This window comes from Oncorhynchus mykiss, chromosome 25, assembly GCF_057628025.1.
Source record: "Oncorhynchus mykiss isolate SJ-2025 chromosome 25, ASM5762802v1, whole genome shotgun sequence".
In the NCBI taxonomy this organism is placed as follows: Eukaryota; Metazoa; Chordata; class Actinopteri; order Salmoniformes; family Salmonidae; genus Oncorhynchus; species Oncorhynchus mykiss.
The window spans coordinates 52,048,476-52,068,481 of record NC_143046.1 but is presented as its reverse complement, the minus strand read 5'-3'; the positions used below and the strand labels follow the sequence as shown (position 1 = coordinate 52,068,481).

General features: G+C 41.1%; 2 protein-coding genes across 4 annotated transcripts in view; one reads left to right on the top strand and one right to left on the bottom strand.

Moving 5' to 3' along the window:
• rps6ka1 (ribosomal protein S6 kinase a, polypeptide 1) overlaps positions 1-19,872 on the bottom strand; it is a 142,521-nt gene extending 122,649 nt beyond the window's left edge. Inside the window, exon 1 of the mRNA XM_090220482.1 lies at positions 19,695-19,872. Within this exon, the coding sequence (XP_090076608.1) occupies positions 19,695-19,832 (138 nt within the window). The 5' untranslated portion in view covers positions 19,833-19,872. The remainder of the gene's footprint in view (positions 1-19,694) is intronic.
• Positions 19,721-20,006, top strand: part of LOC110504176 (connector enhancer of kinase suppressor of ras 1) — a 144,211-nt gene continuing 143,925 nt past the window's right edge. For 2 of the 3 annotated variants that reach the window (XM_036962458.2, XM_036962457.2), the window contains exon 1: positions 19,731-19,882. In XM_036962458.2, the coding sequence (XP_036818353.2) occupies positions 19,831-19,882 (52 nt within the window). In that variant the 5' untranslated portion in view covers positions 19,731-19,830. Of the gene's footprint in view, positions 19,883-20,006 lie in introns of all 3 variants that reach the window. The other variant, XM_036962456.2, reaches the window with a different exon arrangement.

Here is a 20,006-nt window from a genome sequence, read left to right as displayed (position 1 = left end):
CAAGACAGTCTTGAAGAGGGCACGACAAAGCCTATTCCCTCTCAGGAAACTAAAAAGATTTGGCATGGGTCCTGAGATCCTCAAAAGGTTCTACAGCTGCAACACCGAGAGCATCCTGACCGTTTGCATCACTGCCTGGTACGGCAATTGCTCGGCCTCCGACTGCAAGGCACATCACTGGGGCAAAGCTGCTTGCCATCCAGAACCTCTACACTAGGCGGTGTCAGAGGAAGGCCCTAAAAATTGTCAAAGACCCCAGCCACCCCAGTCATAGACTCTTCTCTCTACTACCGCATGGCAAGCGGTACCGGAGTGCCAAGTCTAGGACAAAAAGGCTTCTCAACAGTTTTTACCCCCAAGCCATAAGACTCCTGAACAGGTAACCAATGGTTACCCAGACTATTTGCATTGTGTACCCCCCTCAACCCCTCTTTTACGCTGCTGCTACTCTCTGTTTATCTTATATGCTTAGTCACTTTAACTATACATTCATGTGCATACTACCTAAATTGGCCCGACCAACCAGTGCTCCCGCACATTGGCTAACTGGGCTATCTGCAAATGTTTTCTACTGTTGTTTTATTTCTTTACTCCCCCCCCCCCCCTCACTGTGCGTGCAGATGCACTCACACCTGCATGCTGCCATTCCTGAGCAAGCTCTGTACTGGTGGTGCCCCGATCACGCAGCTGAATCAACTTTAGGAGACGTCCTGGCACTTGCTGGACTTTCTTGGGCGCCCTGAAACAAAGCTGTTTTCCAAGCTTTAGGAATCTTACCTTCGACGAATGCTTGATTGAAGATGTGCGTCACTGCACTAGCAATGATAGGTGCCGCACACTTGAGTAAATATGGATCCAGTTTGTCAGCGCCTAACGATTTCTTAGAATCTATAGCAGATAGTGCAGATAAGACATCTTCTGTGACGTTTTGGAAATTAAAAACCGGCTTACTATTTTCCACATCAGCTGAAGGCCGAGGGGCTGAAACAATCGACCTGTCAGGATCACGTTGGCCATTTTTTCTTTAAAAAAGAAAACCAGCAGAAATAAAGTGCTTATTTAAAAACATCACAAATTTCAGTTCGGTCCCTGATGATCCCATATTCTGATGTAATTTGCGTCGGCAGGGACGTCGATGAGTGTCCTCATTTAAGTGAGTTAACAGTTTTCCAGAATTTAGAGGGATCACCAGCAGACTCTGTCATAGCACTAAGAAAGAAAATACCTAGATTTAGCCATTTTTGTTCCTCCATTTATTTCTCAATTGCCTAAAAAACAGCCAATCAGCTGTTTCACCAGTTTTCCTCACCAAGGCCGAAGCTTGATTCTTTTGCAGGAAAAGTATTTTCAAATCAGAGGAGAACCAAGGATTAGTTCGATTTTTTTGCCTGTCGCTTTAAACGGGGCGTGTTTATCAGCCTTGGAGGTAAAAATGGATGAAAAGAAAGAACGCTAAAACTGGGTCCATTATGCTGTTTATGGATAAAAGCGCTGAGTAATAAAGGTCATGGATAAGGCTTGCTCTGAGAAGTGTGTCACGTCGTGCATGTAGGTGGCAGGGAAGTCAGGCGCAGGAGAATCAATCTTGGTATAAATAGAGTATTTTAATAACTTAAAACAAACTCCAAAACCAAAGTCCATAATAAAATAAATGTGGGTACAAGAAACCGTCGCACACCATTCCATGAAATACACAAACATAACAATAACCAATCTCTGACAAGGACATGAGGGGAAACAGAGGTTTAAATAGACAGCATTTAATGAATGGGATTGGAACCAGGTGTGTGAGAAGACGAGACAAAACCAATGGAAAATGAAACATAGATCAATGATGGCTAGAAGACCGGTGACGTCGACCGCCGAGCACCGCCCGAACAAGGAGAGGCATCGACTTCGGAAGAAGTCGTGACAAAGTGTTTATAGTTTATCTTTAGAATTATACGGGGGTCAGGTTTTTTTAGCCTAGTATCTCTGATACATGCAATAGGGCAGTGGTCACTGATGTAATTTGCAAATAACCCACAAGCTATATATATAGTGGGGAGAACAAGTATTTGATACACTGCCGATATTGCAGGTTTTCCTACTTACAAAGCATGTAGAGGTCTGTAATTGTTATCATAGGTACACTTCAACTGTGAGAGACAGAATCTAAAACAAAAATCCAGAAAATTACATTGTATGATTTTTAAGTAATTCATTTGTATTTTATTGCATGACATAAGTATTTGATCACCTACCAATCACTAAGAATTCCGGCTCTCACAGACCTGTTAGTTTTTCTTTAAGAAGCCCTCCTGTTCTCCACTCATTATCTGTATTAACTGCGCCTGTTTGAACTCATTACCTGTATAAAAGACACCTGTCCACACACTCAATCAAACAGACTCCAACCTCTCCACAATAGCCAAGACCAGATAGCTGTGTAAGGACATCATGGATAAAATTGTAGACCTGCACAAGGCTGGGATGGGCTACAGGACAATAGGCAAGCAGCTTGGTGAGAAGGCAACAACTGTTGGCGCAATTATTAGAAAATGGAAGAAGTTCAAGATGACGGTCAATCACCCTCGGGGTGGGGCTCCATGCAAGATCTCACCTCGTGGGGCATCAATGATCATGAGGAAGGTGAGGAATCAGCCCAGAACTACACGGCAGGACCTGGTCAATGACCTGAAGAGAGCTGGGACCACAGTCTCAAAGAAAACCATTAGTAACACACTACGCCGTCATCCCCCTGCTCAAGCCAGCGCATGTCCAGGCCCGTCTGAAGTTTGCCAATGACCATCTGGATGATCTAGAGGAGGAATGGGAGAAGGTCATGTGGTCTGAGGAGACAAAAATAGAGCTTTTTGGTCTAAACTCCACTCGGCGTGTTTGTAGGAAGAAGAAGCATGAGTACAACCCCAAAAACACCATCCCAACTGTGAAGCATGGAAGTGGAAACATCATTCTTTGGAGATGCTTTTCTGCAAAGGGGACAGGACGACTGTACCGTATTGAGGAGAGGATGGATGGGGCCATGTATCGCAAGATCTTGGTCAACAACCTCCTTCCTTCAGTAAGAGCACTGAAGATGGGTCGTGGCTGTGTTTTCCAGCATGACAACGACCCGACTAAGGAGTGGCTCCGTAAGAAGCATCTCAAGGTCCTGGAGTGGCCTAGCCAGTCTCCAGACCTGAACCCAATAGAACATCTTTGGAGGGAGCTGAAAGTCCATATTGCCCAGTGACAGCCCCGAAACCTGAAGGATCTGGAGAAGGTCTGTATGGAGGAGTGGCCGAAAATCCCTGCTGCAGTGTGTGCAAACCTGGTCAAGAACTACAGGAAACGTATGATCTCTGTAATTGCAAACAAAGGTTTCTGTACCAAATATTAAGTTCTGCTTTTCTGATGTATCAAATATTTATGTCATGGAATAAAATGCAAATTAATTACTTAAAAATCATACAATGTGATTTTCTGGATTTTTGTTTTAGATTCCATCTCTCACAGTTGAAGTGTCCCTATGATAAACATTACAGACCTCTATATGCTTTGTAAGTAGGAAACACTGCCGATTTTGCAGGTTAATAAACCCACATACAAACATGGTCTCTTTTTTGCTTTCTTGAGTTCGGCAGCTCCAAAATGCAGGTGCTCAGTCCTTTCGGTGGCGGTGGGGCAGCCAGCAGAAAATATGGAACGTTGGGATTGGTAATGTTTTCTAGTTGCGCCGTGATTGGCACAGTGCTCTGTCACTCATGGGGACACTACGTCACCGCAAAATCTACAGGGAGAGCTTGAAAATTCAAGCCCCTTGGGTGCTGCCATAGAGTTACATTAGAAGTGCCCATCCAAGAGGGCTCAAGGTCATTGGCCACAGATAAAATTACGTTAAATCCAAAGTAGGTTTGAATGGACTGATCATCTCAACATCATACTTTCAAAATCTTAGCTAGCAATCATCATGAATCAAGCGGACAATCTACTGGCAAATCCTTTACATTTTGTCACATGGAGAAATTATACACTTCCATTCAAAAGTTTAGGGTCACTTAGAAATGTTTTTGTTTTTTAAATAAAAGCAAAAAATGTTGTCCATTAAATAACATCAAATTGATCAGAAATACAGTGTAGACATTGTTAATGTTGTAAATGACTATTGTAGCTGGAAACGGCAGAATTATCAGCAACCATCACTCCTGTGTTCCAATGGCACATTGAGTTTGCTAATCCAAGTTTATAATTTTAAAAGGCTAATTGATCATTAGAAAACCCTTTTGCAATTATGTTAGCACAGCTGAAAACTGTTGTACTGATTAAAGAAGCAATAAAACTGTCCATCTTTAGACTAGTTGAGTATCTGGAGCATCAGCATTTTTTCGATTACATGCTCAATGGCCAGAAACAAAGCACTTTCTTCTGAAACTCGTCAGTCTATTCTTGTTCTGAGAAATGAAGGCTATTCCATGCGAAAAATTGCCAATAAACTAAAGATTGCGTACAACGTTGTGTACTACTCCCTTCACAGAACATCGCAAACTGTCTCTAACCAGAATAGGAGTAAGAGGCCCCGGTGCACAACTGAGCAAGAGGACAAGTACATTAGAGTGTCTAGTTTGAGATGCCTCACAAGTCCTCAACTGGCAGCTTCATTAAATAGTACCCGCAAAACACCAGTCTCAACGTTAACAGTGAAGAGGTGATTCCGGGATGCTGGCCTTCTAGGAAAAGTTGCAAAGAAAAAAACATATCTCAAACTGGCCAATAAAAATAAAAGATTAAGATGGGCAAAAGAACACAGACACTGGGCAGAAGAACTCTTCCTAGAAGGCCAGCATCCTGGAGTTGCCTCTTCACTGTTGACGTTGAGACTGTTGTAGCTCGCTCATTAATGTCTTAATCGAAATTAAGGATGGCCTCTTATCTGCTCGTCGTCCCCTTTTGCCATAGTTTGTACATCTTAATTAACACTAGAAACCACATTTGTTAAAGCAAGTCAGCCATATCAGCTATGTTTTTTTTTTAAGGCAGTAAATGAGGCTGAATTAACTGTTTCGCTGCCAGACAAGGCTCTGCTAATAGCCAGGTGTAGAGCTGTAAGGTGTGGGACTGCTAACAGTTTGTGGCCACAGTTTGTCACCGTTATAGTCCAATTAATGTATTGTGTAGTGTTGTGTAGTGGCTTTGCTGGCATGCATTAAAAAATAATATATATATGTTTGCCCTACCAAGATTTACATGCTAAAATCACCACTATCCCTGACCTTATGGAGTGGAGGCATATAAGCTGTTTTTCATATTTTAGGAATATTTCTTGATAACGATGTTAGATTTAAGTTACTGAGGGGGCACACTTTAGCATAAAATAAAATGCAAATTAATTACTTAAAAATCATACAATGTGATTTTAGATTCTGTCTCTCACAGTTGAAGTGTACATAAAAATGACAGACCTCTACATGCTTTGTAAGTAGGAAAACCTGCAAAATCGGCAGTGTATCAAATACTTGTTCTCCCCACTGCCAAAATGCAAAAACTCAACTACCATTTTCCGAGTTAATCTGCAAAATTCCCAAATCAGCACTTAGCCCACTCTTAGAGATAAGAGATAGCAAAAAGATAGCCCGCTGAAATTAAATGACGATTAAATGCGTCAAAGATTACATTTTTGTCCGTAATGGGCCCAAAGTCTGAAATTATTTGCCGGGGCTGAGAGATGGGGCAGAGAGAATTTGACAGTTTTCCAGAATTTTGACAGATTCCTGTTTCTATCAGAAAGAGTGATTTCATAATAATCAGATTTAGCTTCTGATTAGTCTTGTACATGAATTCCTAAAATATTGCCAAACATTTATCTCACTAATGATCATTCAGGAGTGAACCAGGCAATCGATCTACCTTTAACTCCCAGAGTTTTGAAGGGGGAATGATAATCTACAATAATGTTGAAGAAATGTATTAAAAAAGCTTCACGCTAAATCAGGTTGAGGGATAGCTGAGATACAATCAAGGTCACAAAAATAAAGGTCATGTAAAAAAGCTTATTCACCAAAGTTTTTAAAAGTCCTCTCAGTGATGATACGAGGCTTAGATTCATGAATTCTCATAACTCTGACACAGAAAACTGGGCAATGATCACTAAAATCCAGTGGGAAAACCCCATTAGCAACATATTCATCTAGAGTATTTGTCAAAATATGATCAAATCGAGGTAGATTTGATTATTGCACACATAGTGAGACCATGCAACTTACTATGTAACTTGAGCACATTTTTACTCCTGAACTTATTTAGACTTGCCATAACAAAGGGATTGAATACTTATTGACTAAAAGGCATTTCAGCTTTTCATTTTTTTAAATTAATTTGTAAAACACCATTCCACTTCGACATTATGGGGTATTGTGTTTAGGCCAGTGACAAAAAAAAATCTCAATGGAATCCATTTTAAATTCAGGCTGAAACACAACAAAATGTGGAAAAAGTCAAGGGGTGTGAATACTTTCTGAAGGCACTGTAAATACAACATGCAATACAACGGCAACCCAGAACTAAAATCTGCGCCAGGTACTTTATACCATTTATGTTACATGAGTCTGTCCACGAGAGATTAGTGTAATTACAATGTTGTAAAAGAGCAACTTAAAGGGGAACTTTACCACTTTATAAGTTTACATTTATTATATTCAGCACAATTCAAGTATCTACATAATGTGGAAACTGCAATTCTTTGTTTTGTCGTCCACATCAAACATCTGCTATCTGAGCAGCTAACCGATCGCTGCAGCTGTACATAGTCTATCGGTAAATAGCCCACCCAATTTTACCTACCTCATCCCCATACTGTTTTTATTTATTTACTTTTCTGCTCTTTTGCACACCAATATCTCTACCTGCACATGACCATCTGATCATTTATCACTCCAGTGTTAATCTGCAAAATTGTAACTATTCGCCTACCTCCTCAAGCCTTTTGCAAACAATGTATATAGACTCTCTTTTTTTTCTTTTTTTTCTACTGTGTTATTGACTTGTTAATTGTTTACTCCGTGTGAAACTCTGTGTTGTCTGTTCACACTGCTATGCTTTATCTTGGCCAGGTCACAGTTGCAAATGAGAACTTGTTCTCAACTAGCCTACCTCGTTAAATAAAGGTGAAATAAAAAAATATATATTTAAAAAAGATAAGCCAAAAGGTCATCAGGGTCATTTTCAAAGTAATTCAGTGATTTTCTAAAAATATACTTTCCAAATTAGAGACTCTCCATGGGACCAAATTATAGACTCTCCATGGGATTAATTTGTTGATGCAACAGAGAAAATGGACACAGGCCCAACTGAACACTAAAAGATTAGACAAATATAATAATCAGCATTGTGATACAATTGAATCCAATACATGCGAAGGCATGTAATCGCACACATCAACAGCTAAGTTGAATGAGTACACTCTTCAAAAAAAGGGTTTATAAAGGGTTCTTCGGGCACTCTCAAATATCCATCTGGTGAAAAGGGGTTTCCTACACTACAGCGACAGCTGAATAACCCAATATAGTTTCTTTTTTAAAGTATAGCATACTTCTGAAAATCATCTCCAAGAAAGAACCATGATGTGGTACCATGATGTGGTACAGAAATAATTTCACGGTACTGTTTTACACTTGTTGTATCCCGTTCAGGTGGCGAATAAACTAACATTTAAAAACACATCACTACCCAAACACATCAATCATATCCAGGAAGTGTACTTTACACTCGTCTGAATCCCACTCAATCATTAGCAGATGTGTCACGCGGGGCGTCACCGCTCTCTTAAAACTCTTCGATGTAAAGTCCCCTGTTTAGGGGACCATCGTGGTTCTGGTACCGGTCCCGACCAACATTTTCTCTAATAAATCGATCTGTGGACACCGTAGATCAAAATGGCTTGCATTGAGAGGTTTCCCTAATCCTCACGGACACATGAGTATTTCCACAGACAGAAGGGGTAACCCAGACACATCACATGGACTATAAAACTGAAGCATCCGTTTAGAACGTTTTCTCACCACCAAATATGGTAGTGAGGGAAGTCCAGTCGCGGGTAGAAGAGAGGATGGAACTACGTGAAACTGGGCCGACATTCTGCTTATTTTCTCATCGATGAAACATCTGATCTCAATAAAATGTTATCTTCCCAAAACTAGAATATGTTATGAACACAGTGCACAAAAAAAACATTGTTTGGAAGGAGTGCAAGGTCGAATTGAGTTTGTGCACAGCGCACTTCACAGAGGAGGCATTTCCTAACGGAAATATAAAAATACATGCAACAATGCGCCAATAGGATCTTGCTAGCTCGTGCTTGACTTTGCCCACCTCCTTCCTTGTTCTGCCCTCAATGCTTAATTTGCTCCCACTGTAAATGACGCAGATGAACTATCTTGGGTTAGTTAAAAATATCTATGTTTTTTCTCTTCTGCCTGTGTGAAGCGGGATGTGAAATCTGACACCGCTTGAAGCTGGAATGTCCCTCCTACAATTTCATTCGCTCTTCCGACTGTCCATCAACTCCTGGCTGAACCCTACCTCACAGCCACTAACAACATACCTGTAATCCGTATATCGCAACGTAGCAGGCGAGAGTGGTTTCGATCAAGAGAGACCTACATTTTTCTCTAACAATAAATATACAAATATGTATTTTACAGATATAAAGGAAGGTTTAATCTTATAGTTAGTCGTTTTATAATGTAGTGAATACTCGATCCAAAGATTAGGCAGAGACTAATATATAATTATAATAGTGAATATTTTAAATTACATACGAGCAGCTGCAAGGTAGATCCCTCCCTGACTGCAGTCACCTTCCCTGACTGCGACCAGAGGGGTCTACCTATGCAGCTGCTCGCATGCATTATAAGATTCACAGATTATAATTATAAATGCCTAATCTTTGAATCAAGTTTTCCACAATAATACATTGAATATACTATATTGAGAAAAAAAAAGAAATTTCTAGCCTTACATCATAAAATATTTCATATTTGTACTGTGTACTTGAGCTTGTCCTCAAAAGTGACATCTCAGAAATGTATAACTAGAGCTTGTCCTCAAAAGTGACTACATCTCAGAAATGTATAACTATTTTTACCAGAAAGGTGAGATTTGAATCTGTCTTGCAGAAGCATTACTAATGATCGTTTATGGCACTCATGATAAACAACTACTTTTGGGGATTATGTAGATTACATTTAAGAGGGTTTCAGCCGAGAGCAAATTAATGAGCTGCTCAATGGTGGAGAAAGTGCAATCAGCCAACCACCAATGGACTGTGGCAGAGGAGCAGATCACTAATTATGAATAATTCACTATGGCTGGACGCCAATCAATGCTAAAAACCATGAATGTAAACACCAATACAGTTAATGATTGTTTATTAAGGTATAGTGAAAGCAGAGATTGAATGAGTGATGTTGCATTGGGAAATATCATTAAAGAGAGAGGGGAGAGAGTGAGGGAAGCATGGTCGGACGGCAAGATGATAAGCAACGTTTTTCTTTTACGGTGCTCTCTGTCATTGACTTTCAGCAAGAGAATAATGCCATTAACTTCCACTGAGGCCTGTGGCTGTACTGTAGCGCTTGCTGTGCTTTGCAGCAGAAACAGCATGTTGAGACTTGATGTTGTGTCATAGGCTCGGTAATGGGCGGTCCAATTGGATTGAGACGTACAGTGAGCTCCAAAAGTATTGTTTTGGCGCTGTACTCCAGTACTTTGGATTTTAAATGATATGACTATGAGGTTAAAGTGCAAACTGGCAGCATTCATTTGAGGGTATTTTCATCCATATCGGGTGAACTGTTTAGAAATGACAGAACCCATACTTATAGCACTCAATGACTACATCAAGCTTGTGACTACAACTTTGTTGGATGCATTTGCTGTTTGTTTTGTTTGTCTTTCAGATTATTTTGTGCCCAATAGAAATGAATGGTAAATAATGTATTGTGTAATTTTGGAGTCACTGCTATTGTAAATAAGAATATATTTCTAAACACTTTCAAATTAATGTGGATGCTACCATGATTAAAGACAATCCTGAATGAATCGTGAATAATGATGAGTGAGAAAGTTAGACGCACAAATATCATACCCCCCCCCCCCCCCAAAAAAAAACCTCCCCTGTTATTGTAATGGTGAAAGGTTAGCATGTCTTGGGGGTATGATATTTGTGTGTCACTGTCCCAATACTTTTGGAGCTCATTGTACATGTACTAGCAGAAAGAAGAGGGTTTGTAGCAGCCTTACATGAGCCAATCAATTTTTATTGGATGTTGAACTGTGCTGGTGCCTGATGACATTTCCAAATCAATAATAGTAAATGAATAGTGCCTGCATGCATTTACGGATGCTAACCTCCTGTGTGCCAATGACGGTTGCAGACAAACCCAGGCCAATACATGTTGTGTAACAACATTATGGACAACATTACACTGTTATACAATGTTGCCTTTCTGTGTTCAAAAATATGACTTACATCATAGGTATTGCAAATTGGGCAAAAGGACAAATAATACCCAGGTCTGAATGATCAAAGCTCCAACTAGACTAGAGCATCTTGAAAGTTCTTGGTAGCTAGCTTCTTAGTTTGGATCCCAAGACGCAGTTGGCATCAGTTGCTGGGACTGCTTGTCTCTTTCCAGTGATCCTGCCGACCAAGGACGGGTCTGAGGAGCTATTTGGCGTCACAGCTAGCCGAGAGCAAATTAATGAGCTGCTCAATGGTGGAGAAAGTGCAATCAGCCAACCACCAATGGACTGTGGCAGAGGAGCAGATCACTAATTGGGGTTTTCTTGATGGCAGCCCGTGATGTGGTTAGCCATTGTGGCTGGGAGCGCGGATTGTCCTGGGTTTGTGGCTGTCTAGATCCCCGCTGTTTGTTGTTGTTTTTTTTACCCCTTTTTCTCCCCATTTTCGTGGTATCCAATTGTTTTAGTAGCTACTATCTTGTCTCATCGCTACAACTCCGGTACGGGCTCAGGAGAGACGAAGGTTGAAAGTCATGCGTCCTCCGATACACAACCCAACCAAGCCACACTGCTTCTTAACAGAGCGCGCATCCAACCTGGAAAACAGCCGCTGTGTCGGAGGAAACACCGTGCACCTGGCAACCTTGGTTAGCGTGCACTGCGCCCGGCCCGCCACAGGAGTCGCTGTTGCGCGATGAGACAACGATATCCCTACCGGCCAAGTCCTCCCTAACCCGGATGACGCTAGGCCAATTGTGCGTCGTCCCACGGACCTCCCGGTCACGGCTGGTTGCGACAGAGCCTGGGCGCGAACCCAGGTACAGTACAGCGCCCTTAACCACACCCGGGTGGCTTGTTTGTTGTTTTCAATTAAACCTATGACCTGCCCTGTCTGGAACTGTAAGGAGTAACAGCGTAACCTACGTTGCTAGCTACCATGACAAAGACCCAAGCCGGCGGCTGTACCGTTGAGGACAGTGGTGTCTCTCTATCACACGTGAAAGATCTTTCAAAACAAACAAAAAGAGACCAACAAGAAGTTGTTACAACAATAAAATAGCTTCAAGTGTTTTGTCCAAATACTTGTGGATTCTACTAATAAAAGAATGGACAACCTGACCAGAGAGGGCCAGGACCCGAAGAACAGTTTGCTCCCAGGGTCAGCTCGATGAGTTGAAACAGGAGAATGGCAAGATGACAGCAATCAGTAAGTCATTGAGAGAGGACATCAGTTCTGTGTGTGAATCCATGATAAAAATGACAGTCTGATTGATCTATCTTGAGGGACAATCAAGTTGGAACAACATGGTTGTGGACAGAATTGCAGAATCTCCACAAGACATGGACAGAGTCTGAGGAGAAAGTGAGGGAAATGGACCACAGGAAGATTGAGGTGGATGGCGCCCACAGGACTGGAAAACCCACCACCGGCCCAGGTGATAGGCCCAGGCCGATAATGGTCAAGTTCCTGAGATTCAAGGACAAGGTAGCTGTTCTGGAAAGAACTTGAGAGGAACATATTTCTTCCTCTCACAGAAGCCTGGAAGGGATGAGAGCCAAGCCTATGGGTTCGTACAGTAGCTTCAACCCCGCAGCACACACACACACAAAACAATTGATTAACGGACTGCTGAATGTATATTTTTTTTCTCTTGCTTTGTTTGCTCTTTTCAAAATCTCTATCTATGATAAGCTACCCAGGAAAGGGCTGAAAATAGCCCATATTAATATATGTAGCCTTAGAAATGAGGTTCATGAAATCAATAACTTGCTAACTTCAGATAACATTCATATATTAGCCATTTCTGAGTTATTTTGATGATACAGCAGTAGCAATACAAGGATATAACATTTATAGAAGAGACAGAAGTGCTTATGGGGAAGGTGTTGCTGAATATATTCAGAGCCATATCCCTGCAATGCTTAGAGACGATCTTATGTCAAGGGTTATTGAAGTGTTGTGGTTGCAGGTTCAATTGGCATATCTAAAGCCTTTTCTTTTGGGGTTTTTCTAGAGGCCACCAAGTGCTAACAGTCAGTATCTAAATATTGTGTGTGAAATGCTTGATAGCGTATGTGATGTAAACAGAGAGGTCTACTTTCTTGGGGAGCTGAATATTGACTGGTTTTCATCCAGCTGTCCGCTCAAGAGGAAGCTTCTTACTGTAACCAGTGCCTGTAATCTGGTTCAGGTTATTAATCAACCTACCGGGGTGTTTACAAACACTACAGGAACAAGATCATCCACATGAATCGATCACATTTTTTACTAATGCTGTAGAACTTTGTTCTAAAGCTGTATTGTACCCATTGGCGGCAGGGTAGCCTAGTGGTTAGAGGGTTGGACTAACAACCAAAAGGTTGCAAGATCGAATCCCCGAGCTGACATGGTAAAATTCTGTTGTTCTGCCCCTGAACAAGGCAGTTAACCCAATGTTCCTAGGCCGTCATTCAAAATAAGAATTTGTTCTTAACTGACTTGCCTAGTTAAAAAAGGTAAAACTAAAAAAATTGCAGTGATCACAATATAGAGGCTATATCCAGGAAAGCCAAAGTTCCAAAATAGTGTATCATACAAAAGATTTTGCTGTGACTTATGTGGATGATGTTAAAAATATTTGTTGGTCTGATGCGATTAATGAGGAGCATCCAGACGCTTAGTGAATTTATAAAATGGCTTCTTCCAATTATTGATAAACATGCACCTGTTAAGAAACGTACTGTTAGAACTGTTAAGGCTCCATGGATTGATGAGGAATTGAAAAACTATATGGTTGGATGGGGCAAAAGGTGTGGCTAATAAGTCTGGCTGCACATCTGACTGGCTTACTTACCATTTGATGTTGCCAATTATTCTAATTATTATTTCATTGGCAAAGTGGGCAAACGTAGGCAGGAAATGCCAACAACGAACAGTGAGCAATTGTATTCATGCATAAAAAAACATAATCAAAGAAAAGCATTGCAAGTTTTAATTTTGTAAAGTTAGTGTGGGAGAGGTGGAAAAAGTATTGTTATCGATCAATAATGACAAACCTCCTGGCATTGACAACTTAGATGGAAAGCTACTGAGGATGGTAGCGGACTCTTTAGCCACCCCTATCTGTCATATTTTTAGTCTGAGCCTAGAGGAAAGTTTTGTCCTTTGTCCTCAGGCCTGGAGGGAAGCCAAAGTAAATCCGCTACCCAAGAGTGGTAAAGTGGCCTTTACTGGTATGGTGGAAAATTGCAAGATCATCAAATGGTTGTTTTATGCAACAGAATATAGGATTCTTATAACTATTGTGTGTGTGTTCTACTGAGGATGGGCCTATAGGAGATAACACTGCCAGGAGATTTACGAAGTCTTTGGGGATATCGCATTCCAGAGCATGAGTTAATGTTTCTGTTGTATACGGTACCAGGGAGACATGGCTCCAGTATGGAGTTGGGGGGGGCAGACACTAGTCTCTACACAATGAAAACTGTTGACACAGCAGATACCTATAATTCACAGCAGACAGTATCTTTCACAGAAATCTTAACCTTGTTCGTCATGTAGGTTGAAAGGGGTGTATCTTGGCTATAAAATACCTTTGTACTTTTGTCTCAGGGCTCTCACCAATCATCTGAGCGTGATTCGTCAACCAGCCATCATTATCGTAGAGCACTTAATCGATTCACTTTATATGCAAGTTGTATTGATTGACCTGCTCCCTTATTAATAAGTGATTAAAGATTTTGTTTAAGTATTACTCTGACTTGTGTGATAAGTTTGTCTCTCCTCATTTGATAGTAAAGAAATTAACCACCACACTGGTTCTAACAGCAGACCTATAAGCTTGCTGCCAGCTCTTAGCAAACTGTTGGAAAAAATTGCGTTGGACCAAATACAATGCTATTTCTCTGCAAACAAATTAACAACAGACTTTCAGAATGCTTATAGAGAAGGGCACTCAATATGTACTGTACTGACATAAATGACTGATGATTGGTTGAAAGAAATGGATAATAAGAAGATTATGAGAGCTGTAGTGTTAGATTTCAGTGCAGCCTTTGATATTATTGGTTTTTCAGCTATCCATCTAATAGAACTCAGAGGGTTTTCTTTAATGGAAGCTTCTCTAATGTCAAGTATGTAAAGTGTGGTGTACCGCAGGGCAGCTCTCTAGGTCTCTACTCTCTTCTATTTTTACCAATGACCTGCCACTGGCATTAAACAAAGCATGTCTGTCCATGTATGCTGATGATTCAACCATATACGCATCAGCAACCACAGCTAATGTAGTCACTGAAACCCTTAACAAGGAGTTGCAGTCTGTTTTGGAATGGATGGCCAGTAATGAACTGGTCCTGAATGTCTCTAAAACTAAGAGCATTGTATTTTGTACAAATCATTCCTTAAGTGGTAGACCTCATCTGAAACTGGTAATGAATGGTGTGGCTGTTGAACAAGTTGAGGAGACTAAAATTAATTGGTGTTGCCTTAGATTGTCAACTGTCATGGTCAAAACATATCGATTCAATGGTTGTAAAGATGGGGAGAGATCTAGCCGGAAAAAAGAGATGCTTTGCTTTTTTGACACCACACTCCAAAAAGCAAGTTCTGCAGGCTCTAGTTTAGTCTAATCTTGATTATTGTTCAGTCGTATGGTCCAGTGCTGCAAGGAAATACCTAATTTTACAATTTTTAAATGGAACCTTTATTTTTGGTTTGTTAAATGTGATACGCCATGTGTAATGTCAATTTGTATAGTTTAATTCGCTACTTGAGTCATCTCTCTCCGGTCATTCTCTCCGTGCCACATTTCACACAGACCTAGCCATGCCCCGTCACTCAAGGAGCGCATTTGATGTTCCTCAACCACGAGACACCTGCATTCAGTCTGCATGGTCAATGCAGCACATCAAATCAAATTTTATTGTGTACACCGAGGAACTTAACTTTCCACCTTCTCCACTACTGTCCTGTTAATGTGGATAGGGGGGTGCTCCCTCTGCTGTTTCCTGAAGTTCACGATCATCTCCTTTGTTTTGTTGACGTTGAGTGTGAAGTTATTTTCCTGACACCACACTCCGAGGGCCCTCATCTCCTCCCTGTAGGCCGTCTCGTCATTGTTGGTAATCAAGCCTACCACTGTAGTGTCGTCTGCAAACTTGATGACTGAGTTGGAGGCGTGCATGGCCACGCAGTCATGGGTGAACAGGGAGTACAGGAGAGGGCTGAGAACGCATCCTTGTGGGGCCCCAATGTTGAGGATCAGCGGGGTGGAGATGTTGTTACCTACCCGCACCACCTGGGGGTGACCCGTCAGAAAGTCCAGGACCCAGTTTCACAGGGCGGGGTCGAGACCCAGGGTCTCGAGCTTAATGACGAGTTGAGGGTACTATGGTGTTAAATGCTGAGCTGTAATCGATGAACAGCATTTTTACATAGGTATTCCTCTTGCCCAGATGGGTTAGGGCAGTGTGATTGCGTTGTCTGTGGACCTATTGGGGTGGTAAGCAAATTGGAGTGGGTATAGGGTGTCGGGTATGGTGGAGGTGATATGATCCTTGACTAGTCTTTCAAAGCACTTCAGGATGACGGAAGTGAGTGCTACGAGGCAATAGTCGTTTAGCTCAGTTACCTTAGCTTTCTCGGGCACAGGAACAATGGCGCCGTCTTGAAGCATGTGGGAACAGCAGTCTGGGATAGGGATTGATTGAATATGTCTGTAAACACACCAGTCAGCTGGTCTGCGCATGCTCTGAGGAAGCGGCTAAGGATGCCATTCAGGCCGGCAGCCTGGCAAGAGTTAACACATTTAGATGTTTTACTCACATTGGCTGTGGTGTCTGCAGTGCCGTTTTTTGGGTTGCCTACTGGGATCCGATCCATTGTCCTGGGTGGTGGTCCAAACAGAGGACCCGCTTCGGTAAAGTTGTATTCTTGGTCATAATGTTGGTAAGTTGACGTTGCTCTTATATCCAATAGTTCTTCCCGGCTGTATGTAATAAGACTTAAGATTTCCTGGGGTAACAGTGTAAGAAGTAATACATAAAAAAAATAATAATACTGCATAGCGACTATCTCTGTTGGCACCATAGTGTCCATGCAACAATGTTGATGACAACAATGCTGTTTTCACTTTGCTTCGAAATATAAATCCACTAGCGTTCTATAATGACACTATTAGTTTGTGTTTCTTACATCAGCAACCAGCTAGTTTGTCTTTCCTTTGCAAGTTGCCCTAAATCCTGTGAGACGCTAATTGTTAGCTGCTAATGCTAATAGCTAGCTAGCTAATAAATGTACTGGGTAAGAGCAAACATAGCTAGCTAATACAGCCTGATAATACCAGGGATGGTGTAGACCTAAATCAGCATGTTGTTTGTGCAACAGTACCTTCTAAATCAAAGAGGAATATGCAAAGCAAGAATATGTTAGCTACATGAAGAAGCTAAGAGAAAAAGCTTTTAGGGTACCCTAGGAAACACTTATCAACACTTTAGTTCCTACCCTGTCACAATAACACCTCCCTGCCATTTTGAATTAGTTGTCATCTCAAACAACACTGTATTCATAGTGCCCACTATTATATTCTAACTATAGAATTAGAATAGTCATTCTATTTCCATGATTCCAACAGTTTTGCTCTATTTCGCAAGTCAAATCAAAATTGCAACATTTGGTTAAAAATAAGTCCTAGATGATTTGCCCATATCATGCAGCCCTACGTGGCAGTGTGGAAATGATCTCAGTTGAGCAGTGGTGAAAGCACTTCAAGTATTTTTTATCTAAGGTACTACTTAAGTAATTTTTGTGGTATCTGTACTTTACTATTTTTTATTTTTGACAACTTTTACTTGACTACATTCCTAAAAGAAAATACTGTACTTTTTACTCCACACATTTTCCCTGACACCTAAAAGTACTCATTACATTTTAAATGCTTAGCAGGACAGGAAAATGGTCCAATTCACACACTTGTCAAGAGAACATCCCTGGTCATCTACTGACTCTGATATGGAAGGACTCACTAAACACAAATGAAAGACATCACTTAGAATGTATGTGTTGCCACCCTAGGATCACTCACTACTCATAACGCAAATGTAGAACTTGTATTATTCAAAAACTAAAAATATCGTCAAATAACGTCATACCGTCCAATTTAAAAAAATACTGTGATATAATATTTTGGCTATATCGCCCAGCCCTAAACTGGCCCAGAACAGAGCGGCACGTTTTGCTCTTAATTGTAATCAGAGGGCTGATATAAATACTATGCATGCCAGTCTCTCTTGGCAAACAGTTGTGGAGAGACTGACTGCAACACTTATTCTTATAAGAAACATGAATGTGTTGAAAATCCCAAATTGTTTACATGACCCTGACACACACACACTTATCCCACCAGACATGCTACCAGGGGTCTTTTCAGTCCCCAAATCTAGAAACAAATTCAAGAAAGTATTATAAGTATCCTTATTGCATGGAACTTCCTTCCACCTCATATTGCTCAAATAAACAGCAAATCTGGTTTCAAAAAACAAATTAAGCAACACACGACGTCTCTCCCCACAACGTCTCTCCCCTATTAGTTTGTGTGTATGCATTGATATGTAGGCTACGTGTGACTTTAAAAAAAATGTATGTAGTTCTGCCCTTGAGCTGTTCTTGTCTATTGATGTTCTGTATTACGTCATTCTGTATTATGTTTCATGTTTTGTGTGGACCCCAGGAAGAGTAGCTGTTGCTTTTGCAACAGCTAATGGGGATCCTAATAAAATACCAAATCCATTACAGGCTACGGCGACCTGGTCTGTGCTCTGTTACAATCTTAAATCAAGCAGAAGCAATCACTATAGTCTGTCCTTTGAGTAGCCTCTATGCAGACATGAAAGGACATTTTATTAGGCAAATCAATGTCTTATATCAAATAGTGCAACAAATCTCTCTGCACTTTCGGTTGAGGGACGATAGTCGCCTAGGTGTGACGCCACCTGTCGGAAGACAATGAGGGCAAATAGCATGAATGGATTGATGAAAACCTAACGTAAACATATTGGTGTGATGCTAATCCAATCTTTTTGATGCAATAAAAATATAAGAACACCTTGACATTTACTGTATATGCCAAAGGGCCGTTATGGCATTGAGCTTGAAAGGGGCAGGCTCTCTCTTGGTCCTCTCTCCCTCTATCGTCATGCCTCACTTGAAAGAAACACCAGGGGGTGCCAAATATCAGAGGGAAGTCTTTGATGCCTTGGCCTTTAATCCAGCTTTGATTTCTGAGGTTCATTCAGTACTACTGTACTTGTTTTGTAATGGTTCCCCAACACATTTCACAACTGTTTCCTTACTATTCCAAATATGACCTGACAGGCACCAATAATAAAGTCTACAATACCAGTAAGTTATTTTCTACAGAAATGATTCATTACATTTGACGTTTTATTTATTTAGGAGACGCACTTATCATTATTGGATATGATAGATATCTTTTTTGATGTGTTGATCATGTGCATGTTCCTAACAGAAGCATGTCAGTTACTTTATGTATGACCATAACTGGGTGGTTCGAGCCCTGAATGCTGATTGGCTGACCCTATACCACGGGTATGACAAAACATTTATTTGTACTGCTCGAATTACGTTGGAAACCAGTTTATAATAGCAATAAGGACCCTCGGGGGTTTGTGGTATATGGCCAATATACCACGGCTAAGTACTGTGTCCAGGCACCATATACCACACTGCCTCGTGCCGTATTGCTTAAATAGCCTATGTTAGTACATAAATAATTAAACAAAACAACTCACATACAATGGTAAACTATATTACAGAGCAGGCCTAATAGCTAGTAGTATAGTTACAGTAGAGTTGCTGCAATACACTTGGCTCTAGCACCAAGGCTAAAATAGGAAGAAAACTCCTCACTCCACTCTTGACAAACAAAGCCAATTCCCAAAAGCAACGCACTGTTTTGGGAAAGATTAAGGGATAAGGATTAAGTCGACAAAAATAAAGACCAGCCTTCACTACTCGTTCCAGTGCTTTCGTTTAATCCTTCATCAAATTATAGTCTAAAATTTGAAGGAATATTTTTGGTTCGACCAATATTATTTAATTCGACCACTCCCACCGCTCCAAACTGAGTGTGAAGAAAATATGCGCATCTGAATCACGGGCAGACAAGCTTCATGCTATTGGTTCCCTGGGGATTTACCTGGAAATGGGAGTGCCCATCATCATCATCATCATCATCATCATCGAGATGAATTGTTCCTTCCTCTGATCTCTTGTAGAGTCCGTTGAAGAATTCGATTGGGAATAACTGAATCAACGTTCCCAGGACTCCAAGCATGGAGCCTATAACGTCGTGGAGCAAGGAGAGAGTAAGCGACTGGCTCAAAGGTAGGCTATTAACGGCGCCTTTTGTGTTTGCCAGGTGCGTTTAATTCGGTTTGCACGCAGGTAGTCGTAAGTAAAACATCCACAAATCCGCTTGGAAGGGGAGGTGTAGGTGGAATGAGGAAGT